We start from the raw sequence: 25,900 nt of genomic DNA on the forward strand, positions 1-25,900 counted from the left end.
TAAAAACAAGTAATTTAAAAGTTTTAAATGTTAAAGGAATGTGATTCACATATAAATAATAATAAGGGTGTACAAGTCATTCCATTATAAATAAGTGTCATGGTTCATCTTTCAGAGATGGGAAAATTGAGGTAAACGTGACAAGTGACTTGAGATGCATTATGAAGTAAATATCTTTTCAGTCTTAGTTCAGGCTGTTCAGTTTCAGTATTTGTTCAGTCTGATTGCATGTTCTTAAGGTGTGTGTGAGAATTGACTACCTTTGAGGGATCAGATATGTGGTACTCCTGCTTTTGAAATGACTTAGCACAGTTTTCTTAAGTAGTTTTTGACATCTGACTTAAAGTGAGCACAAGTGCCACAGATAAAAAAAAAAAAGGTTTTATGATTTACTGAGACATAGGGAACCACTTACAGCTGGCTCTTGTCCATGTCCCAGTTCTTCATAACCTCTTCCATTTCACTGTTAGTAGGCATAGAAATGCTGCTTCTGCTAGGTATCAGTATTTTAATGTTACATATGTGAATCATTTTAATCATTTGAATGAAATGATACATTATTTGAAGATGGTGAAGATGAATTATCGGTATGTAGAAGATGTATTATAATTTAATGATCTCCACCATGCCCAGCAACCTTCTATCGCGTAAGACATAAAATGGTTTTTGTATTTATTAAAGTGATACACTGTTACAGAAATCACTGTAGCTATGGAAACGTTAGTTAATGCTGCTGAGGTGCATTATTCGTAGTCAATGGAATCTGTGAAAAGTTCATGTCTTAGATAACTCTCCTAATTTTTATACATCATGGTCATTTACTGTATAATTGTAAATAGCACTTTATATGTTTTTGCTATTTTTCTCATGTTTGTTATTTTTTTTTTCTTGTTTTATCCTAGATATCCTCAGGTGAATACATTCAAATGTCAGGTCGTGCAGGACGTCGAGGTATGGATGACAGAGGAATAGTAATTCTTATGGTGGATGAAAAAATGAGTCCAACAATTGGCAAGCAGCTCTTGAAGGTAGGAGAGAAGTTAACTTCTTTTTTTTTTTATTCTCTCCACTAAGGTTATTCTCATTTGAATAATGTAACATGTAAAATTGTACACCTAGAGAAAAAATGTATGTAGAGCATGCAAGTAGGAGATGCATGGGCTAAAAGGATTATGGGCTTTCACTGAATTTTCATTCAAGTGAGAGTTTCTACTGTGAGACCATTATCATCCTTCTCTGTATAAAAGGGATCTCAGGCAGGAGAGGTACAATTACATTCTGTTTTCTAGTCGTATCACTACTGCTGCAGCATTCTGTTAATTTCTTGCTGACCACAGTCAGTTCAAGGATATTGCTGAACTAGAACAGGTTATCTGAGCTTTCACAAGAATTATTAAAGGCTTGGTTCTGTGGTGAAATAAAACTCTGTTAATGGACTTTTCAGTGTAATAGACAAACTGGATAAAATGAGGTACATCTAAATAAGAGTGAGATGCCTGTCAGCTAAAATTAACTATTGATAGTGCTTGTAGGAGACTGAGGTTTATAAATCAAGAGATTGAAAAAATATACTCTTGTGATTGAGATGAGCATTAGATTATAGGGCTTCCTCACAACTGTAGTGGAAATTGTTACAGATTCAATTCTTGCTTTATTTTGCACTCATTGTTCATTTTGCACTCTTGCTTTATTATTGCATACATTACACTTCTATTTAAAATACATGGCAAAAATCACCATAATGAAGCATAATATTCTGTTCTGTGTGTTGTCTGTCTTAGACTGCTTACATTAATTGTGTATGCATGTTAAAATTGAAAACTTGGGGAGTTACTCTGCACACAGTTTGGGAGCTTGTAGTCTTGGTACAAATAGCAGGTCATTTGTGTTGAAACAACGCTTAAGAGTATTATCAAAGTTTGTATAAATGGTGTTAATTGTACCTTCTTAAAGTCAGAATTTTCATAAATACTATGTTATGGCTAACTAACCACAAATTAGTAAAATAAGTTTCAAAAATATTGGAACTCATTCATATATGGTAGCGTTAGGTTTTGAATTTACTTCTTAGTCTTGATTTGATTTGTGTTTTCCCAGTGGAGTGGATGTGTATTTGTTTACATCCACACTTAATGTGTGTGTACATCTCTGAGATGTATGAAGGCTAAGTATTTTAAGTGTATTTTTATGTGTTTTTAAGTCTATTATAAAAAATAGATGTTTTTGTGGCATACATATTTAAATAAAGTCTTTATACCACTCTAATTCCACCATTGAAAAATAAAACAGCAGGAGATACAAAATGAGAGAAAAAACCAGTTCTTATAAATATCATTAATTTTTTGAACTTGTAATTTGTAGTTTATAAAGAATATCCCCCAAAGGTTAATTTATTTGACGTAATAGTAAATAGCTTAAGAAAAATTGATCTTTCAGTTATTTATCTTCTAGCTTTATGAGATTACTCTATAAGTTCAACCATTCAGAAGGTATGTTTTTAAGTTTGTACATTCAGTAGTTTGAGAACTGTAGAACTCAATCTGCATGAAGTATGGAGAAAAAAGGAAACAGTGTATCACCTACATCTTTTTGATACTATCTCGATTTGTTGTCTAGATTTTAAGGAAATAATAAAGAATATTTCCTTTATTGAAACTATAAGCCCTTTGATTTTATTTTTTTTCCCTGCCTTTTGAATTATAAGGTAACAAAAGGGAAAAATAATGGGAAGTTTTTGGCTTTCCATAGTATCGTTTGGTTCTTCTCCACTGATTTAAATACATTAATGTATTTCATTAATTTTTCACACTACTTCACTTGTGAGCAAGGACTGAATTTAAGATTTCTTTGAAAAAGATTCGAAGGGGCTATAATGAAGGTACCGATGCTTCTGTAGCTTCTGTTACCATTTAGTCAATTGCTGAAAAGGCAGTAAAAGTAATCTTTTTATGAGATGAGCAGTACAACATTAAAAAATACTTCATATTTTCCCCTTTTAAATACAAAACACTTTGAGGAAATTTTATATCAAAACAGGCCAATAATGTGTACAGACTTAACATTTCTTCAATATTCACATTTTGTATTCATCGTTAAGTGTGTCTGAATTAGCTTTTACTTAGTAACTGACAGTGTAAATAAAAAAAATCTGTATTAAGATCATGATCATGTCTTGTGGTAATATTTTACCGCCACATCAAGTATTGTGGCTTTGCTCCAGGATAACCTAAAGATCTATAGGGAAAACTTCAGAGGAAATGCATTAGCCATACTAAGAGTCATAGGACATTTACATAGGACATTTTTATCATCACTCTTCAACCTTAATGCATGTCTGATCCAAACCATTTCCTGAAAACTAGAGCAAAACATCTAGGAATAATGTTGTCAGCTGCTGTAAGTGAAGTGAGAGCTTTGAGTACGTTTCAGTACCAGCAGTATTGTTGCAGCTGTGCTGTTTGGCTGCCACTGTTCGTCGCAACATTGTGTACCTCACTTCAGACTTCAGTTCAAAGTTCAAATCTTAGATGGAGTTCTTCCAAGGGGTATTTGTAAATATTTCTTTAACTTGGTAATGTACATTTGTCTTCTGTAGTGTAACTAGGGGTTTTTGTTTATCCTTAGCATTTATTTGACCATTGAATATTTAGTAAACTGGTGATTTGCACAAATCTATAAACACAGTACTGTTTGATAGATTTCTGAAGACAGTAAATTACAGTTTTACATTTACATAATACTAAAAAATGTTTGGTGGGAAAATTTTTTTTATTTCCTTCATTACAATCTTTAGCTATATTGTGATACTTTAGGTAGGAAGTGGAAAGCTTCTTCTGATGCTGTATCACCTTTAAGACCAGAACAGCATCTTTCTAGTTGGAATTTGGCCATGTTACAAGCATGTATTCCTCCAGAGCCAACTGAGTTACTGAGCAGTGGTAATCTGTTAATGTCTCTAAAAGACAAAAATTTTAAGCTAATTACATTACAGAAATGAATGATTATATAATGAAAGAAAATGTGCTAATGTAAGTTAAGTTTTTGAGCCTTGAATTTGAGTGTATCAATTCTTTGCATCTACTTATTCCTTCACAGGATAAGCTAGATGGACTGAAAAAATGAAAGAAAACACTCATCTAGCCAGAAAAAATACACAGTATTATGCTTTCCTTGTCAATAAAGTGTCCCAATGCCAAGCTGTAGGAGATAGTCCACTAGGCTCCTTGGCTGGGCCTTCATTTTTAAAGTTGGCACTACTGTACTTGTTTGGCCTCTGTGAAATCTGTCTTGTCTTTTTGTATTTTATTTTGACTTTTAGGTTGTTTATTGTACTAGGCAAATGAACAGGATAGCAAGTCAGACATCTTGATACTTTTCGCTAACTTTCTGCCTGTTTGCACAGCTCTCTCATATGACCACTGTGCAGTTGTTGGAAAGTTTCTTAATTTTGAAAGGACAAATCATTGTTTCCTTATAACTGAGGCAGCATCTGTGTTTTAATCATCTGCTCCATATCAGATACAGCTATTCCTTTCAGACTCCCAAGTACAAAGAAAATTCTACTTACCGTGAAGACCTATATTTACATAAAAATAAATATATTTATGCTGATTGGGAATAAATAAGATTGGTAATGGTGAGGTGATGAGAAGCATCAGCTGCAGGAAGAGGAAGTTTCTGGAACAGGAGCTATGTGATGAAATTGCTGGAAGTTAGTATTTTTGCATAAGCATAGCTGCCTGTCAGCATAAGTTTCTGTGGATTTCTAACACAGAAAGTGTAACAAGCAACTAAAACTTTTGCCTGGGTCATGAGAAGTGCCATAGTTATCTAATGCCATAAAAAACTCTGATAAATCAATTCCGTGTTTTAAAATAAATGTGGATGTGTATGCTCTTGAATTAGGTTGAAAAACAGTAAAACTTTAAAAATTACCTAGTGTAAAAGTATAGATTCTGTTTGAGTGGTTGGGTTTTGGGGTGATTTTTTGTTGTTGTTATTGCTAGGTAGATTTAGGACAGTCCAAAACTGTTGTTGGTCTTTATTACCCTTTAAAATACCCATATATTTTAACATCATACTCTTGAAATTATTAATGTGTTTTTGTTTAACTGATCTCATTTGACTAATATATAGAAAACCCTTTCAGTGAATGGGAAATTTTTCAGGTGGTAAGATTTATTCTGTTAAACTGAGTTCTCATTTTGTTCTTACAAATGGTACTGAATTTTTACTGTGTGATTAGGCAAGAAGCATGGGAGTAGAGCATCAACAGAGGTTCTTTATCAAATGAAATGATTAGCACTGTCTGAAGTGAAGAAGCAGAGGTTGTTTGCTCTGTATGCCTGGCTGTCACAGAAGTCAAGAATAGGGAGCTGTTGACAACCTCTATCAGGAAGCTCAAGGTACAATCAAATGCAGGCAAGAGTGTAGCAGTTCTTTAGTGCAGTGTTTGGCAAAATTGCAGCACAAGCTTCTTTGGCCAGAGGATATCCTGATACAATGTCTATGAGTAATGTTTTCTTGTGAAAAATGTAGTGGCCTGTACTGAAATAGGTATGGAATGATATGGCTTACTACCTCACTTTTATGATAAAGAGTCCACAGAATCTTTAATACTGCGGGTTGTCTTCATCTTTTAAAGTGGTACTTTGTGCAGATTTTCCATTTACTTTTCCCCAAATGCATTAAAGATGTTTTTAAAGAAGCAAACTGGTATTTCAGTTCATTTTCCTGTAATTTGTGAGTGAATAGTAGTTACAATTTTCCATTTGGTCTTGTTGTTTGGAACTATGCACAAGACAGCAGGTGAAGCCTTCTAGTGAGACTGTCTTCTGTGAGCATTCTGTCCCTCTGCAAACATCAGCATAACATGCCAGCTTAATTATACTATTGTACTTTGGTTTGGTTTAAAGCTTACTCATATGGAAATAATGAATGCCTCAGGATCTTAGAAAATTACTAAAGCCTAGTTTGGGAGAGAAATAGATTTCAGCTGGAGGTTGGCACTAGCACTTTTTGGAAAAGGTGTGGCAAAATCTAGATAAATAGATTGTCACTGGTGATTTGAGGACAGTATAACGTTCTTTCTAATCTAAAGTTGTGACATAAATGAGAATATCAATGAAACATTTTGGATACCTTATCAAAATTTAGATAAAAACAATTTTAATGTGATTTTTTTTAAAAAAAAAATTTTTAATTGTCAAAATACCATTTTTTTATTGCCAAACTTTTTTTGTTCTTATGAAGCTTGCACTGCAGAAATTTTCCAGGCTTCAATTCAGGAAGGTACTTGATTTCTAACCTTAATTTAAAATATGCTAAAAGTCAACAAGATTTTAGCATGAAATCGTGGAGAGAATTCAGCTATTTTAAGGGAAACAGATATTCAGATGCCATCGTGAACAGGGTGACAGTTTTGTAGATAATTATACAAGCCAGCAGATAGAAAACCACAAATGGTTGTTCTTCCTGCTGTTTGTAACCAAAATGTGGGAAGATGCGGTGCATCAGGTGGCATGTAAAATAGTTTGTCACTCTTTAACTTCACCTCAGGCTTTGCCAGAGACAGTAGGACTAAGCTAACTGGTGTTTATGAATTGCAGTTGCTGCTTCTTATTACCACAAGTTACTTAAGTTTTATTAGGTCAGTCTGTGGAAAGCAGATTCCCCTGAGCTAATAGATTTTTTGGAAATTTTCTTTTACTTTGGTAAACTCATCGCTACAAATGTGAATGCGTTTTGACTGGTTAAGTTTTGTTTTTTTTTCTTTGCCTTCTTATTCTTAAAAGAACGGTAGGTGGAAGATGAACAGAAGACAAAAGTTCCTTTTTAAAAATTATGTTAACTTTTTGTAGAAGTATATGATCTTTGCTAGGGCATACATGTCCTTTAAGTTAAACATACTGCATATTTATCGAAATTGTAAATTGCCACATCAGTGACCTGCTACCTGTAGTAGCAAATCTGAAACCAGTGACTGTCGAGGATCTTGGCTAGCTTCTTAGTGCAGATATAGATACCATTTGTTTTTTTGCATTTCAGCATTCTCTGAGTTCATCCAACCTAGAAGGAGCAATATTATTCTCTCAAATGTATTATACAAATACAGTTATAGTCTTAGCAGGCTAGCTCAGGTCCAAAAGAATCATTGTACAGTATGGTGTTGAACACATGGTGAGTTACCTTGCCCCCACTGTCCATTTGTGTTCTGTGCAGAGCAATTCCTGTAGCAGTGCTATGATCCTGGTTTGGGGAGGGCCAGTTTCTAAATTTTTAAGTTAATATTTGCTTCAGAGTTTAAATACTGCTTTGTTGAGTGGGGATGCCTTGGTACAACTGTGTAGGGTTTTTGTATATTTTTCTGTGTTCAGTTCAGAAAGAAGACAAAAGGCTTAGGGGAAGAAGACAACTTGGAGTTAATAGCCTGAAGTAAAACTAAGGTTGGTTACAATGGTAGGAGCCTACTATTTAAGAGAGAGTAAATGACTGAAAAGTTCAGTCATTCAGAACTAACTTCAGACGGTGGTAATTGCATGCGAGAGAAATTGAGATACATTTTTATTCCTTTTAAGTCTCGAATTACAACTGGAGCATTTGTGGAACCCAAGCTGGAGGTATTTTCATCGGCAAAGCCTGCTAAAGCAGCATTTTGCCACCCACAGTGGCTTCTGGTTTTGTTTTTGCAACTGGTTTTGGGGCAAAGCAGTTAGCTAGATTGCTAATTAATTTGTGCTTAAAATAGCTACTTACTGTTGTCTCTTAAAAGTAACCCTACAGAAGGGGTTTTTGTAGGTTTTGCAATCATGCCAGGATGGCTCAGGATAATCCTGTTATCAGTATAACTATACAGTCTTTTTTAATATTTCTGAGAGGCATCTGCTTATTCATGTGGTAACTGTATCATTGATGTGTAGAAAAAAATGTGTGCTGTTAATTGCTGTTTCACTAAAGGCATTTCTATGTTTTACAGATTATCAGGCAGTCACTTGCATTTTTATTTGATGAGGTTTTTCATAGAAATTCATAATGGCAACTGTTACAGACAGCTAAATGTACGTATTTCCCCCTTATGAGGAAAAAAGTGAGAGACCTTTTAAATATCATCAATGTGTTCTGTCTGCCCTTTTTGTAAAGCAGTTCTTTGTTTCCTCTTTGGAAACTAATTAATTCAGCTTATTTCTGGAAACACTGATAAATAAATGAAACAGTCAGTGGACCAGATGGTGTAAAATATGTCCTGTAGTGTATCTGATTTGTGTCATTATGAAAGATACTTCATTGTTGCTTTGCACGTTGCCTCTTTCGTCTTGGTTACCTCGTAATGTCCCTCAGTGTTAGTTTCAGACAGTATTTGCCATCTTATGTTCCGTGTGAAAGCTTTGTACATGTTTTCCATGAGAGGCTGGAAAACAAGAAAGTTACATGCAAAATTTGTTCCTCTCTCTGCATGGGAACAGTTTTGAAAATGTAAATATTTTTCTCCCACCATAAGAGAGAACAGAGAGAGTAACCCTTACCAAATGTACATCTTGCTCAACACTACGTGCCATAATGCAGCAATGACAGCTCTCAGATCTCTTGTTAGACAGAGCTTCCAAGTCTTAACAGTAATTAAAAAAATGTGAAAAAACCTTTTGAATATCAATTCCAGACACTAATATTCCTCCTCTCCAATCTTGTATCTTTCTAGTTTATGTGGGCAAGAAATGGTAGGACTAGGAAATGCTGAATGCCACGTTGGATGATTTGGTTGTGTTAAGGAGAGACTGCACTCTGAAGTTGCTGGCAGTTACAGGGCACAGTGTATAGCTGCTATAATTTTCAGATAGATCTTGACTAAGTTATTTCTGTAATAAATTGTTTATGGGCATGTTCTTGATTTTTAACATTATCAACTTAAACCAATCATTCCTTTGCAATCCAAATCTTGGAAAACTTGGAAGGATGATACCAGTAAGTTGGTTTAAAATTTCTCAAGAAGTGAAGTGGTTGCAAGCACACAGAGTAGGTCATTAATTTCTGAGAACTTTATTTGATATATCCAGGCTGTCCTCACGTATCTAACCAGTTCCCATCCAGAGTTATGGATAAAACAGCTCATAAAATTGTTCTTTTTTTTTTTTTTAATATTCAGACATAAATCTGTTGTACTGTCTGTTGAAGATTTGGGGTGTGGGGACTGCCGTCTTTGACAGGCTGAGGAGGAGGATTACTTGTAGAAAGGAGGCTGTAGAACTGGGATGGTAGTTCTCCAACATCAGTAAAGTCACGGACACAGCTTGTGTTTGGCTTCTTGATGGTTGTTCAAGGCAGCCTTTCTCATAAACTTTTGTTACAGCTCTGATCAATTAGGCTTTTGCTCAATCTTCTGCTTGACTAGTTGGTAGTTCTTTCTTTTTCTAATATGGAGCTTTTTCTCTGGAGAGAGAGAACTTGAGGCAGATGATTGCAGATGAGGCACATACCCTAGCTTGTCGAAGAGAAGATTGATGAGTTGTGACAGGAGGATCTATGGTAGGGGATGAGTTAAATGTCATGCACATACTTTACAATATTTTTAAGAAAATAAGAAAAGTAATTGTTCTGGGAGCTGGTGGCACAGGGCTTGAGTAAAGAAGGAGTTTGCAAGAGGAGCAAACTGTCATGGAGAAGATCTAAGTTAAACTGGTTTGCCTCTTATAGCAGCAAGCAAAATCCAGGATAGTTGAACACGTTGCTCTCAAAAAGCCTGCACAGTACAAGATAGGAAACAGGTCCACCTTTTCCATTTTCCTATCAGTAATGTATCTATCTTTCCTCCCCTCCTGTTCTTCCCTTCCCTCCAGCATATATATCTGACAGGTGTCTTTAGGTAACTTTTAACTGCCTCTTCAGTAATCATGCCAATCTTTGTGATTTATCAGAAAAAGCTTGATTGTCTACTCATGTTTTGTGTGTACTTATTATGGAAGAACAACTGTGTATTGCTATAAGGTTTCCTAATGCAGCTGCAAAATTTGTATGTTGCTTCTAGGAAAATGAAGCAAGGACATCTGGGTGATTGCTGTCTGTTAGATGCGAGTCTGTTGACAGCCCGGGGTAGTCTGTAGAGACTAATGCATGTTGCAGAATTCACTGGCTGTGCTGAAGGTGTAATACAGTAAAGCTTCTTATAGGTGTTTTTAATTTGGAGAAGCAACTGTTCCAGTTTTCAAAAAAAATAAGCTGATCTCAGACTTTTTATTTTGAATGTAGTATTGCCTAAAGAACGGGAACAAAACTTGGAGAAACTTGGGGTTTAGGAGATGAGGAAACAGGAACAATTCACAATTTTTGCCAAAACAGGATTTGTATTTTAACTGCTTGGTCTTAATGGAATGATCTTATTTTCAAATTGTAAAATGCTGATCATGTGTTCAAAATAAAAATTGCCACATCAGCAATTGGCTCAAATGCTGCCTTTCAAGTAAGTCTGCTTTATATAATCTTGGAAATAGTTTGGTGGTTTTAGTTCATTTTTAAATCACTCCTTCAGAGTTGAACTGTGCTGATTTTAAAAAAGCCTTTAAAGTGAATCCGCAGGAGTTGTTCGGTTTTCTTGGCATGTTCTGTGCCTGTATTATAGTTGTATGAAGTTCATTGTTTTCTCACTTTATGATAGCATTTAAGTGACAGTGTCACACTATTTTATTCTTTCAAATAGTTGATAATCTCGCAAGCACACAGCTAAATTATGACTTAAAGCCATGTAACGTCAGGAATGGAAAGAGGAGTTCACAGTGTGATCAGAGCAGTCACAGCAGCATTTTGCCAGATGTCTGCTGATCTGTAGATAAACTGGTGGGTATATTCCAGCTGCTTACTTGATGCCAGGATATAGCAGTGGATGTTGCTATAGGAAAGAATCTGACCCACCGTTAACTGACACTGGCATAATTGCTCTGCTGTTCTTTAGTAAATGCCATTCTTTAAATGGCATTGTCTGTTGTAGCTTAACAGACTTTTTAGGGAGTGGTCCTTTCTCTTTCCTAGAACAATTCATATATTTAGAAAAACAGACAAGATCTTGGGCACATAATCCTTTTATTAGGTCTAAGGAAAAAGCCTTGTTAAACATCGGTTACCAGCAGCAGCAGCAGTTCTCATCCTTTGGTGTATCAGACCAGAGACATCTGTAGAATCTTGAGCTTTCCTCAGTACGCTGCAACTCAGCTGTTAACATCATACTTATTGACACTTTTCTGGTAGTATAAACCTATTTGCAGTAATTTCAGATCTGATTGTGTTATTTCAAATACATATTTCATGATCTAATTTAAGAGGTATTTCTGTTATGTGGTACATGACTTGAGGTGAAAATCTGTGCGTGTATTCTCACAGATTTAAGCTAGAATGACTGAGTCTCTGGCCATGGAAAGCAAAACATTAGCGTATGTGATTTATCTTAAACCCGTTTTACATGTTGGTACTTCCTTAGTATAAACATATGCTGAAGGCTGCTTTGTAAAAGCTGGGGTTTTTTTCTGAGATGAAATAATCATGCAGTGAGTACAATTCTGACATTTATAAGGTAATCTACTAAACCCCTTTATCTCACATAAAGCAAATGGGATTACAGTATTCTTAAATCTCCTACATGTGAAAGACTCTTAGACTCAAACTTTCTCTGATTAAATCTGACATCTGTGCATCAATGAAAGTATGAGAATTCCTGACTGTAGATTTTAAATTGCAATAAAATGTATGTATTGTGGTAATGTCATTTAAAATCCATTAGACTTAGATTGACCTAGGAGAGCATTTGATCTGAATTTCAGCATTTGCATATATAAACTAACATATGGGGGTTTTTAATAGCCTATGCTTTTTTTGTTACATATAATTAGGGAGTATCTCTGCTAGACACCTTACTGTATAGCAAAAGGCAAAGAAAGGAGCTGCAAGAGGATACAGTATAATTGATTTTAGGTAAAGGAAACCTTGAGCCTAAAAGAAAATGTAGCATTCCCAAGTGTCAGCCATCTCTGAGCTTCTAAAATGTCTGATAGGATATGTTGAACTTTAAGCAATCACATATTTACATTAAAAATATATCTTGAAACATACTCATTTTCTTGTTATGTTTTATTATTATTAGTTTAAAATGTTTAATCATAGCTGAATTTACCCATAGGTTTTACTGAAATTACATTTGTTTAGTAAATATCTTTTACTTCCAGTTTAGTTCACTCTTTAATAGGCAATAAATACTAAACTGTTGCAAACTGTTGCACTTCATCTTATAATACACTTTCAGATTCAGTTTCTCTTGCCATTTTATTCCTCATCATGAAACTCTGTGGATTGCTGGTATTTTCTGTATTTTTAGCAGACCTTGCTATTTTTCTATCTATGACTTTTCTAGATGTCTTATAAATCCAGACATCTTTGAGTCTCTACTGGGAAATTTTGTTTTGAAAAAATACCAAATTAAACTGTAATTCACAGGTCTGTCTTTTTTTGGTTTTTTAATCCCTTAAAGACATAATTACATTAGTCTGGTGGGAGTAGGGAGTGTGTTATCATAAGTTTTTCAGGAATCAAGGAGGTATGATAATCCATGTACTTGTTAACACCTTCAGAGAGCTCTGAAAGATTTGTGATACCTACCTTGGTTTTAGATAAAGTCTATGGTGCTGTTGTGCTGTAGTCTATTCAGCTGTCTTGATTCTGGTTTCCACTCCTCTTGCACAGAAATTGCAGTTTTCTGCTTCATAACTTCTGGATTTCTCTTCAAATTTTCCTTTGATACCAGTGCTACTTTAGATTAAAGTTTATGCACTTCAGATGGGCAGTTTCATACCTCAGAAGTTTTGCGTCTCTGGTTGCAGTGACTTCTTACTTGGTTTATCAGGATGGCCTGTGCTGACACTTAAGTTAGAAACAGTTTCTCAAGTTTGCCCTTTGCTCAGAGAGGCTGTAGTGTGGAGGTCTTCTAGATCTTTCTTGAACACTGTTTAACTGTTCTGTGTATTCTTTGAATAGCTGGTTGTTTTATTGTATATCAGTTAAATGTTTGCTTTTCTTATGATAATGCAGTCTTCCTCTTGAATAAGAACATAATAATTGCTATGGTGAATCAGGCCAAAGGTGCATCTGGTTAGTTCAGTACCCTGTTTTGACAGAGGACAGTAAGTAGATGTATTTGGGAAAGAAGGCAGTGATGTGGTATTTCCTCACAATTCTTTCCCAGCATCCTTTCTTCTTAGGTTATTCAAAATATCTGTAAATACCACCTTGTAAAAAAAAAAAAAATAAACCTCACAGAATCCCAGAAAGTTTGAGGTTATAAGGGACTTCTGGAGGTCATCTCATCCAGGCCCCCGGCTCAGTCAGGGTCATCTAGAGCAGGCTGCCCAAGACCGTGGGATTTTGTGTATCTCTCCAAGTGAAGAGTCCACAACCTCTCTTGGACAACCTGCAAAGTAAATTAATTTTATAGTAAGACATTACTTAAGTTAAAGAAGATGCTGACTACCTGTTTTTGAACAGACTTCCCAAGATACCAGTGTGATCAGTAAGACTTAAGATAAAAAGTTGTGCAAATAAGTTTTTCGAGAGTATTAAAATAATGGATTGCTTTAAATAGTTAAATAACTCTATAAAAGTTAAAATAACGGAATACAAATAATAGACTATAACAGACATCTAAGTTTTTCATCTTTTAATTTCATTCAGAACTAATTTATAATATTGTAGTGTAACTGTAGATGCAGTGAGTCATGTAAATGCTGTTACATGTTCAGCATAATAAAATTGCTTAGGATTTGATGAGACACGTAATCTAAATTCAAGACAAGCGGTACTACCCATCAAAGTAGCTCCTTGTATAAAACATTGCATCATGATTTATTTGGTATGTTCTTATATGCTGCAGTTAATATTTTTTAACTGGACGGTACTCTTGGATCTTTTTCAGGGTTCAGCTGATCCTTTAAACAGTGCATTCCACCTGACGTACAACATGGTATTGAACTTGCTTCGAGTAGAGGAGATTAACCCTGAATACATGTTAGAAAAATCCTTCTATCAGTTCCAACATTACAGAACTATTCCAGAAATAGTAGAAAGTAAGTATTACTGTATGTTGTACTTACAAGAGTCAGTATAAAAGGTGCTGCGCTGTGATGTCAGGTAGTTACACTTCATCACACTTCTAAGAGTTCCTTCTAAGAGTTACCTCTGCAGTTCTTGCCTTCCCTGCCAACAGTTGCCACTGCACAATTTCCTGTTACGTTACAGTTTCAGGAAGAGTAATTTCCTCTTATTCTTAGGACCTTTATTGATATGTACTGTCAAACTATGAAGAGAGCTTTCCTCAATAAGTCAGACAAGAATGGTTGTTTTGTCAGCATTCTCCTGGCAAAACTGGCTGCTCCTGGCTTGGATGGGCACACGCTTCCCTGGGTAAAAAACTGGCTGGACGACCGGGCCCGAAGAGTTGTGGTGAACAGAGATAAATCCGGTTGGCAGCCAGTCACGAGTGGTGTCCTCCAGGGCTCGGTTCTGGGGCCACTCCTGTTTAACATCTTCATTGATGATCTGGACGAGGGGATCAAGTGCACCCTCAGTCAGTTTGCAGATGACACCAGGTTGGGTGGGAGTGTTGATCTGCTCGAGGGTGGGGAGGCTCTGCAGAGAGACCTGGACAGGCTGGAGCCATGGGCTGAGGCCAACTGGAGGAGTTTCACTAAGGGCAAATGCCGGGGGCTGCCCTTGGGCCACAACAGCCCCCAGCAGCGCTACAGGCTTGGGGAGCAGTGGCTGGAGAGCTGCCAGTCAGAGAAGGACCTGGGGGTGTTGATTGACAGCCGGCTGAACAGGAGCCATCAGTGTGCCCAGGTGGCCAAGAAGGCCAATGGCATCCTGGCTTGTGTCAGCAATAGCGTGGCCAGCAGGGACAGGGAAGGGATCTGACCCCTGTACTCGGCACTGGGGAGGCCGCCCCTCGATTCCTGTGTTCAGTTTTGGGCCCCTCACTACAAAAAGGACATTGAATGACTCGAGCGTGTCCAGAGAAGGGCAACGAAGCTGGTGCAGGGTCTGGAGCACAGGTCGTACGGGGAGCGGCTGAGGGAACTGGGGGTGTTTAGTCTGGAGAAGAGGAGGCTGAGGGGAGACCTCATCGCCCTCTACAGCTCCCTGAAAGGAGGGTGCAGAGAGCTGGGGATGAGTCTCTTTAACCAAGTAACAAGCAATAAGACAAGAGGGAATGGCCTCAAGTTGCACCAGGGAAGGTTTAGACTGGATATTAGGAAGCATTTCTGTCCAGAAGGGGTAGTTAGGTGTTGGAATGGGCTGCCCAGGGGGATGGTGGAGTCCCCATCCCTGGAGGTGTTTAAGAGTCGAGTTGACACAGCGCTGAGGGATAGGGTGTAGTTGAGAACAGTCAGTGTTAGTTTAATGGTTAGTTGAATGGACTGGGTGATCTTCAGGGTCTTTTCCAGGTGATTCTGTAGTTGTCACATTGCTAAACTGTAGGACATGCAGAAAGAAAAACAATTTTTAAATTCTTGCAGCCTTTTAGAGGTGCAGAGAAAAAAGGTCTTATTCCTTCTTGATATGAAGAATTGATCTAAAAGAAGTATGATTTTAATATCTCATTACAATCTCTAAAAAAATAATTCAGACACACTGTATTCAGAGTAGTATAGGAAAAAATGTTTCATAAAAATACAAAGCAAAATTCAGAGAGGACTGAGACATTATTTGCACTCCACTGAGTAACTAAATTTTGAGCCATGATCTTTAAATAGTGTGTTTTCATGAGCCAAAGATAGTTTCCAAAGATCTCAGCCAGGGTTTGAGAGTGAGGCCTCTTTCAAAACTTAACCCAGAAAAATCTTAAGAACACAAGAGGTAACTTCTTCCTTTACCACTGATGAATGAGCATTTCATCTGTTCATTTGTTAACTGAATATTAAGAGGCACAATGTGTAGCTTTGATAGATGTGCTGAGGGGGAGGGTTTCGATTCCCTTTGCAGTTTTTGTTAGTTTGCAGGTGCAGTATTTGAGACAGTAGTAGTCAAATATAGTATGTATTTCCTGAGAGTCTCACTGTTCCAGCTGGCATACCTAGATCTTCATTTTGGCATTCCAGCATTGCTATTTCAATAGAGAGAGAAATGAAGCTGGAGAACAATTTTCATATTTCTTGGACATTTTTTGTTTATGCACCATACTGGGTATTAAAATTTTGTGATCACTTCAGCTGCAATTAAAAACACAAAGGAGAGAAATGGTTGTTTAGATCAAGTTGGAAATTATGCTATGAGTATGGATTGCTAGCTTTTTTCTTTAAAAAGTTGGCAGTTAAAAATAGGGAGCACTTCCCTGAACTGTCTCTGAAGCAGGCTCCCAGTGACGTGGGATTTCTGAGTCACCCGCATGCATTCAAATAGCATACGAGAGGGTGAGTTGGTAGAGAGAAAAAGAGATCTTTATAAAGTGTCCGTTGCTTATGTTTACTAGTGCTATCATCAGTGTGAGAGAACAAAGCATGTTGCTTATAATAAAAACTGATTTGCCTAAATAAGGCGTAAAAATGTTGGAGGAAGAAAATAGTGATTTCCAGCTGATGAATTCAGAGCCTAAAACAGGTTAAGAAGAACACTTTCTAACAACTTCCCTCTTTTTGGAAGATACCTTGTTAGAAGATGTCTTTGAGCAATCTTATTTTCATAGGAGGAGGTAGAAGGGCGCTGGTAGACAGTGAATACCCTCCTACAAATTATTGCAAGTTCTTGTGGGACTTCTCTGTAACCCTGAATTAGTGATTCCTGGACAATTGGGGATCTAGCCTTCTTTGTTTTCTTAAGCTTGTTTATTTAAAAATAATATTTTCTAGTATTAATATTTAATTTCCTATAAATAAAATTTAATGCACACATTTATAAATTTCTAGCTTTCCAGAGAACAGATTATTGTAAATAGAAAATGAATGCCAAAAATAGTGACAGAATACTAGTTATGTAGATATGAAGGTGAAACATTGATTTCTAAATCTGAAGTTACTCATTTCCATGAGATTTTACTTTTTATTACAGGAGTGAATAATTTGGAAGGACAGTACAACAAAATAGCAATTCCCAATGAAGAAAATGTGGTCATATACTACAAAATCCGACAGCAGCTTGCAAAACTGGGTAAAGAGATTGAAGAATATGTTCACAAACCAAAGTACTGTTTGCCCTTTCTACAGCCAGGGAGACTGGTAAAGGTAACTTGATGCTTGTTTTGTTTTGTTTTGTTTTTATTTTTACTATCTATCTGTGAAATTTGCTGGGTTCTTGTCTGCTGGTTTACCGCCTTGATATATTACATGCATTTCACTAAGCAAGAATTTTGACTTCTGTTCTTTGTTAAACATTCAACAATGAATTAAAAGAAACACTATTTCCGCGATGAATATTAGTCCATGATTGGTGTTGCAAATATCAAATAGAAAAAGATACACTTGCTAGGATTGATTACACATAGTTTATGTTATAACATCTTGTAATATTTTCAGGTGAAGAACGAAGGTGATGACTTTGGATGGGGAGTGGTTGTTAATTTCTCCAAAAAATCAAATGTTAAGGTAAAATATACATTTGGTCCATTAGAAACAATTCTTTTTCTGAAAATAAGATAAAGCTCCTATTTTCTTTGTAGTTCTCAAAGGCAAAAAAGTTTTCCTTTCGCAAAGGAAATTACAAAATACTCAGGCCTTCCTGAAGTAAAAGTATAAAGAAAAAAACTATGAAAGGTGGGACAAACCCTAAATCCTGTGTTCATTTTTTAACTTTTGACATATTTATGGAGGAAATGCTTGGTTGTGTCTGGGATAAGTAGTTCAAAAGTGCACTTGGTACTAACAGATATTTGTTTCTGAGACAACCCCAACAGCACTACTCTAAGTGGTTCATGGGAAAAATAGTCTTATCTACTCAGAAAATCAGTAGAAACTCTAAGTGAGGGTTGAGAGCTAGGGAGACTGACATCTGGCTGTGTGTAGAAGGTTATCTGAAACTGGGGAATTGTGTCTTGAGTCCTGAGCTAGTGCATGAGACATGGGATTGCTTCTCCTGAGACATTTCTGTGGAGTTGAGAGTTGGGAAGTTAAACTACGAAGAGAGCAAAACAGTAGAAATGCGTTCAGGGAAATGTGGAAGAAAATACAGAGGGCAGTGGTGGAATAGAAGCCAGATTTGGTTTTACTTCCAAAAATCCATTTTTATAGTTGGTCTCCACACAACCCCAGAGATGATGTTTTAGTCTCCCTTTTAGAAATGTTTTGACAGGCTGGTTAAAATAAAACCAAAGTTTAAAGTGTATTTTTCTGTGGTGGCATTTTTGCTGTAATTTTGGCTGGAGAGCATTGGCATTAATTACTAGGTCTAAATGAGAAGTTGTCAAGTTCTGGTGATGACTGTACATTGTGGCACCTTTTGGTGCTTCTCTAATGCATATTCATTAAAGAGAAAATGAGAAAAATGTGTGCATACAGAACTTATTAAAAGATAACTTGTTTCGTTTTCCATCTTCCCTTTGAAAGTCACATTTCTTTTCAAGTTGAAAAGCTGGACTGTTACTGCTATTGCTTAAACTTTTGCTTCTAGACTGCCTTTTTCGTAGAGCCATGTGAACAGCAAAACAGATTTCCTTCTCACCCCAGCCTTCTAAGTAAAACTGCCAACCTCTGTGTCACTGGAAGCATTTCTTCTATCTGTGTCATATTTTACCCACATATATATTTGCCTTATCGATCTGACCTGTCTCACTGTTGTATAAAGCCTTTAGGTTTGAATATTAGCTTTGCAATTACGGTCAGTTGTGCAGGGGGTGGCTCTGGCTCCAGCAGCCCTTTTTTCATTAAGTCATTCTAGCAGCTGGGTTGAATTTTTCCTTCTGAGCTCTTTGGAAAGAATGACAATAGATGCTGAAAATTATGGAACAGACTTAAAGCTATATAACTTTTAAAATTGGTATAGAAAGACTACTTTCTATGAGGAGAGGCAAAACAAATGACTTAGAGGCTGTTATTTAATGTGCCTATTCAATGTATTTTTGTCCTGGGATACAGATACACTTCCCCATGTTCAATGTAGTAGTATACTTAGTATTGCAATATGTCACTATTATGCCATGCCTTTAACCCTTCATCCACTTCTAAGCTGTGACAGTTCTTTGGCTTTGCTTTTAGAAATTACATTGAACTCAGTCTCTATTAGTAGTTTTTCTTTAGTTGTAAATTTTTCTTCATGGTTTCTAATGAAGTTCTCTTTCTAGTGAGGAATACATGTAATTAAGATTGATATCTAGGATTACAGTATGTCTGTATTTGAGTAATTCTTTAGTCATTGCATTGTGAAAGCAAAAGCATGAGTCATTGTCAGTTTTGTTCATTGCTAATTTATATGTTTTTGCAGCATAATTTTCATGATGCAGTGTTCCACAAAATTGTGAATACAAATAGCACTTTACCCTGAATTAAAGCAGACAGAAGAATTTATGTCATGCAGTGGTGCTTGCTATATATTGTACAGTACAGCAGGCAGCAAAGTAACTATTTGCTTTGGAATTCATAAAAAAACCCAAAATATTTTTGAGCAAGAAATTTTATTTCCACTAGATTGTGCCAGCAGTATGCTAGTTTAACTGTTGTGTTGTTTATAGTCCATATTGTCATCTGATTCCTAATTCTAGACATCAAATTTTGTCTGTTAACAGTTACTGGTATTAAAATTTGAGATACTGAAATTTGGTCTTCCTTATTTAGCATAATTATAATCCTTATGTACTAAACTTAGATTTATGTGCTTACCTGTTCATATGCATTTATGTTTACTGAATAAGCATTATTTTTGCTGTGTTGTGGTCACTAAATTTTCAGTGAGTCTGATGTTATCAGTCTGGAAATCTGAATTTGTTATCTGTGTCACATTTCTTGATTTGCAGATATGATCAGCTGTTTTACCTTGTTTTGTTTCCAGGCACATAAAGTAAAAGAAGTTTCAGGGCAAATATAAAATCCTTGGAATAATGTGCCAAAGAGGGCAGGAAATTTATCCTTGAAGCATGTGGATTAATGCGACATGAACCAAAGGATCATTCAAACTTGATATGATGGAAATGTCTGCGACTAACAAATTTTTACAGGGTGTTCTAGTCTCCTTTTACTCTTGCATATAAAACCATGGATGTTCCTTTTCAAGGGTTTAGCACCTAAAGTGTTGTAGAAAACCCACTGAAGGAAACATGCACATTCAAAAAGCAGTTCTAGGTTAACTCATGTCTGGCCAGCGTTGTCTAAAAGCCATTGGTATATGTGAACTTACAGAGAGTAATATTCACAGCAAATGTTAATTAAATGTATACTCCTTTATTAATAGGTTTACAGTACAGTTAGTTTTAGAAATACTTTTTTCCTCTCATCATTTTCTAGACATCTCCAATTATAGTATTTTCTGTAGCATATATATGCAGCTATGAGTTTAGTCTCTTCTTTATTCAGGTCAGCATTATGCTTTCTGTGGCTTTGGCTGGATACTGATTTGGTATATGTGGATATTATTTTAAAATATTAATTTGGAGAGCAGCAGTCATACAGGTTTTGTACGTTGCTGTGAGTGCTTTCTGCAAATGTAGCATAGAATTCAGAGGAGCAGCTTCTTCCCCAGCAAGTAACTGCATTTCTTGAAGAAGTTATGTATCTAGTAGAACAGGATAACCCTGTTTTTCTGTTTAGTTTACTGTGGCAGTTTCTCATAGTACTTTTGCGAATCTCTTAGAAATGCTAGCTGGCTCCACCCTGCTTTGCATGCAGCAAAAAAAATAGTGTGTTGTAATGAAAAATATTGCCCAGTAAAACTGAACTGAGTTAATATGGGATTTTGAAAAGACTGTTCTCTCATCATCTCTCTTGTATTTGGAAGCAGACAAGGTTGCACATAGTATTTTAAAAGATGATGTCTGCCTTCAGTGTTAGGCCTATAGCTTGTTTCTATTCAAAGTCATAAAAAGATTTGCTTATAGTAGGAATGTGTTTCAGCAACCTTAGTGCATTCTGATCCAGTCAAATAACTAACGGCAGATTTTTCTGAAGCAGTATATAACAAAGGTTAGGCTTTGTGAACAGTAGTCCTTAACCACCATATCTGCATGTTTTTGTTCTTTAAGTGAATGTCAGCTGTTATGTATGCAGTTTTGGGTATGTAAAGGTGTGACCTGTAAGATGCAGCTTCTGGTCTGCTGCAGACACAAGCTGTTATGGTTGAAAGATTTTTCTGTGCTCCTTATTGCAGGGAAAAACTTGAACTTGCAAACCTGCAAATGAAAGAGATCGCCCAAATTTTGTTTCTTTTTTTTAAAAAAAAATGACAAAGTTCAGTACTGCTAGCTAGCATGATGCAAATATTTTGCATTACAGTTACAAAAGATGTAACTGAAGAGAGCTACATCTAGAAGAAAGGGCAGAAGCACCTAAAGCTGCAAGTAGGCTTTCGGCTACACTGGTGAGGGAGGATGAGGAAGGAGTAATTTTTTCAAGTGTATTTTTCTGTGAGGGAACTTTAAATCAATACCAATTCAGTGGTTTTTAGAATATACTGCATCACTGAGTTGATATGCTCTGAAGAGCAGTAGCTCATTTCATACCTGTAATATTGAAATAAAATCATGCTTTTTCCTTCCATTCTTGCTGGTATTTTAAAATAACTGTTATGGACAAATTTTTTCTGTGCCCTCAACAGCCAAATTCTGGTGAACTGGACCCACTATACGTAGTTGAAGTGCTACTGCACTGCAGCAAAGAGAGTTTGAAGAATTCTGCTACTGAGGCTGCAAAGCCAGCCAGACCTAATGAGAAAGGAGAGATGCAGGTTTGTTACACATCTTCATTCTCAATAGTTTCTTATAGATGTTCTCAAAGATTCTATTTCCAAAATATTTGCAAGCTGTGGTAAAAGGAGGATTGATGCATTAAGAGAAAGGAGCTGTACACCTAACTCCGCTTTCTTAAACAGTTGCTGATTTCACTGAAGAGGAAACTTTTTAAGTGTGAACAAAATACTTGAGTGAATTTGTTACCATATAAGAAGTGCTTCAAAAATTAGTTACTGTTGTGTTCTATATTTCAAATCAGTAAATGAAAGACAGTAGCCATAATGTAAACATGAAAATGACCTGTATAAGTGGTAAAATCTGCAGATAAACTAGTCTCTATAAGCTGTTTTTTCTTGGATACTTGTGCAGAATTTTGTGCGTAATATGCATTTGTTCTTCTAGATCAAGAATTTAGTTAGAATTTTTATAATCCTTAAGTAATAAATTTTAGCAATGCTGTTTGGCAGATACTCTTCTTCACAGTATCTTCTGTCTCTGGGAGCAAAATTCTTTTTTTACTTCTTTTTTCACACCCCTTCAGCTTTGCGAGACTATCTCATTCTAAAATTAAATGGTCATTTTTATTGAAAGCATTTGCATTATTTAAATTTTTCAATTTGAAACCCTATATCAAGACAAACAATGAAAATTTTCAGACCAGACAGTGGTTTATGAGGTCTGCATGGTTTTTTCACAAAGTCAGTTTAAAGCTTGAGTTTTGATTTTTTCATGGTGTCTTCATGATTTTGATACTTATGAATATACATTTACTGATTTGATGTTCTCTATTGTTAGCATTCCTATATATATGACAATAATTAGTCTGATTTGGATCCTAAGATGTATTCCAGTAGATAAGAGGCAAAACAATAGAAAAATGGAAAACTTCTTTTCTGCTTGTGGCCTCTCTCCAGATTTAACTGATTTTCCCATTTGGATAAATCTAGTTTTCTTCTTTATTAATACTTTATCTCATTACCCATATTTTCCTGCTTCTGACATTTTCCTGCTTTCTCATATTGCTTTACCTACTGCTCTGTCCTTGTGTACTTAGATCTTTTCCTTTGTAAAGTTTTGCTATGGAACAGTAATAATAAATATTTTTTCACTGATTTATCAGTTACTGCGCTGTCTTTGATAGGTTGTTCCTGTTTTGGTACATCTTCTCTCAGCTATCAGCAGTGTCCGACTCTACATACCAAAAGACCTGAGGCCTGTTGACAACAGGCAAAGTGTGTTAAAATCTATACAAGTAAGTTCTACTAAGCTGTGTAAACTCTCTACTCAGATTAGTGAGGTACTCTTGAACCCAAGACAACTTGTTCTAAAGAAATTTGTCTAAAGCTCATGTCACATCTTCATCTCATTCTTAAAAGGGCTTGGAAGCCATGAGTTATGTCAATTGTTTCTCCTTGTCAACAGTCATTTTAAACTGATTTTGAAAACTTCTGAAACACTGCATAACAAACTTACACCAGTGCCTTCTGTGTCCCTATAGTTCTGACAGCTGATTTGTAGAAGTATAGTTGATTTTACTGTTACTAATCTTTCAAAAAAATATTCTTTTCCTTTTAGGAAGTACAGAAGCGATTTCCTGATGGAGTACCATTACTAGACCCTATTGATGACATGGGCATCAAAGATCAGGGACTGAAAAAAGTAATCCAAAAAGTAGAGGCATTTGAGCATAGGATGTATTCCCATCCTCTTCACAATGATCCCAACTTGGAAACTGTATACAAACTTTGTGAAAAAAAGGCACAGGTAAAAATACAAACCAAACCATGATATTTAGCTGAAGAGAGAGACAGTAAGAGTTCCCTTCTTACTTGCTTTTCTTTTTATTTGCAAAGCCCAAATAATCCTTTTAAAATTAATAAGCATATTACTGAATCTCACTAACAAACTGGCTGACTTGGTGGCATGCCCTTGATTGGTACAGATGGGAGGTACATCTGAAAAAAAAGCTCTTAAGAAAAAGTCATCAGGGATTAGAAGTTACAGAGGTGCCACTAGAGTATTTTTCACTGAATAGACATAGTATAATACAGGGTAGGTAAATTCTTCACAGATAATTGAAACTGATCATTTTTAATATGCTTGTGCAGAGCTAAGTTGAATTGATGGGGATTATTAGATTGGGGAGTGTACCATACAAATGTGTGCTGCTGCTTCCAGAGCTCACTCCCAGCTGGGAAGCAATACACTTAATTATTATGTATAGAGTCATACCCTGCTAGACCAAAACTGGTTGTGCACACAAACATCTCTCCTGTTTCTGTACTGATCCAGAAAACAGGTTCTCCAGGAGTCATTTTACAGAAGTGAGGCAGTTCTGTTACAGGCAGCACAAAGTTGCATGTGGCAAGACCTGATGGACCAAGCAGACTTCTGCGAGGGTGTCTGCACTGTACACCCCGCTATCAGGATGCTGGCAGTGACTGATAAACTGCAAGGCACTGGAGAAGCTCTAATAGCAGGAAGTCATGCCTTTGAGTTACATTTGATGGAATGGTTAGTTAGCTGAGACTTAGTACAGGTCTCATAAGACAAATGTTCATTTCTCAACCAAAGATTTCTTGTGTGGTTTTTTGGTGTGGGCCATTTGGGGTTTTTTGCTCTCACTCTGGGTAAGTAGCTTACCTTCCCAAACATGTCAGAGTTTCCTATAGGTTAATGAAGCTGTCTTGTTTTGGGTTTATTTTTCAATTTGTTTTAAACCTTCCTCTTAGTAGAGTTAGGACTAAAATGTCCATATACTGTAGTTCTGAGGCCTTTATGTAAATTAAACAATGTCTTTAAAACAGTTGCATCTGTTAAGCCAGTAACATGTAATTTCTCTCCCTCTGTCCCCCCAGATTGCTATGGATATTAAAACAGCAAAGAGAGAGTTGAAAAAAGCCAGAACTGTCTTACAAATGGATGAACTCAAATGCCGCAAGCGTGTTTTGAGAAGGCTGGGGTTTGCCACATCTTCAGATGTTATTGAGTTGAAAGGACGGGTGGCTTGTGAAATCAGCAGGTAATTGGTTTCTGTGCAAAGTGATTATTGTCAAGAATACACACTTTACTGTCCTTGCTGAAATCAATATGCTATATTGATGTTTATATTTTACAGTTCTGAGACTGTTAAAAGAAAGATTCCTCAGAGCTTACATGATCTGTGTCATGCAGGGAATATACTGATTGAAGCAATAAAGATAGCAACTTAAGGACAAAATAAAACAGATTTAAAAACTAAAATGTGGACAGAAAATGCCAGAACAATGGCTATTTTCTTATACAACTTAAGCAGTAGTTTGTGTTTTCATTTAATATTGTACATTAGATGAGATAATGGTCTCAGTTTCTATGGTTGCAGTTCCTGGGTCTCCTAGTACAGAGTTGCTCACAAACAAGGGTGTAACAGTGATTATCAGCAATTAACCAAGTAGCTGACAAGTTTGGAATACAGCTTAATTGCTTTCATAAGAGCTGTTGGAACAAATCTATGCAAGTCATGCATTTTACTGTAATACATTTAGCAGGTACATCTATAGTGAAACATATTGTAAAGATTCCACAGAAAGTCATGAATCAGACTTTAATACTTCAGAGTGTAACTCAGGTTTTGGTAGAATTGTGTATTTTTAAAAGTTACGATGACTGCTGTACTCCTTGCCTTACAGATAGTTTGAAAGATGCTACCTATATTTGTTTGATATCTAATACCTTTTTGCTCCTGCAAAATTTAATAGCAAATGAGGAAGCTGAATCAGAATTTTATATCAACTTTCTGACATTCAGGAGCTGTGTGCTGATGAGTTAACACTTTTCTTTGTAAAAAAAAATCTACTTTCTTCCCCCATCCTACGCATTTGTCTGATAAACTCCAAAAATAAAGGCATAGTCTTGTCAACAAATTTGTTGTTTTATCCAAATAGTATGTTTGGATTTTGTATCCACATCATGCGGCTCCTATTATAATTAATGATTATGTCTTTATTCTACAAGTAAATTGAAGCAAGTTTG

At 36.1% G+C, this 25,900-nt stretch overlaps 1 protein-coding gene across 3 annotated transcripts in view; it reads left to right on the top strand.

Annotated features, from left to right (window-relative positions):
• The window catches only part of MTREX (Mtr4 exosome RNA helicase), a 47,930-nt gene that overhangs the window by 14,541 nt on the left and 7,489 nt on the right, over positions 1-25,900 (top strand). For 2 of the 3 annotated variants that reach the window (XM_074932985.1, XM_074932984.1), the window contains 8 exons: positions 903-1,028; positions 13,943-14,093; positions 17,071-17,243; positions 17,535-17,603; positions 21,757-21,885; positions 23,031-23,141; positions 23,465-23,653; positions 24,748-24,911. In XM_074932985.1, coding sequence (XP_074789086.1) covers positions 903-1,028; positions 13,943-14,093; positions 17,071-17,243; positions 17,535-17,603; positions 21,757-21,885; positions 23,031-23,141; positions 23,465-23,653; positions 24,748-24,911 — 1,112 coding nt within the window. The remainder of the gene's footprint in view (positions 1-902; positions 1,029-13,942; positions 14,094-17,070; positions 17,244-17,534; positions 17,604-21,756; positions 21,886-23,030; positions 23,142-23,464; positions 23,654-24,747; positions 24,912-25,900) is intronic. The other variant, XM_074932986.1, reaches the window with a different exon arrangement.

Source organism: Athene noctua, chromosome Z (assembly GCF_965140245.1).
Source record: "Athene noctua chromosome Z, bAthNoc1.hap1.1, whole genome shotgun sequence".
Classification (NCBI taxonomy): Eukaryota; Metazoa; Chordata; class Aves; order Strigiformes; family Strigidae; genus Athene; species Athene noctua.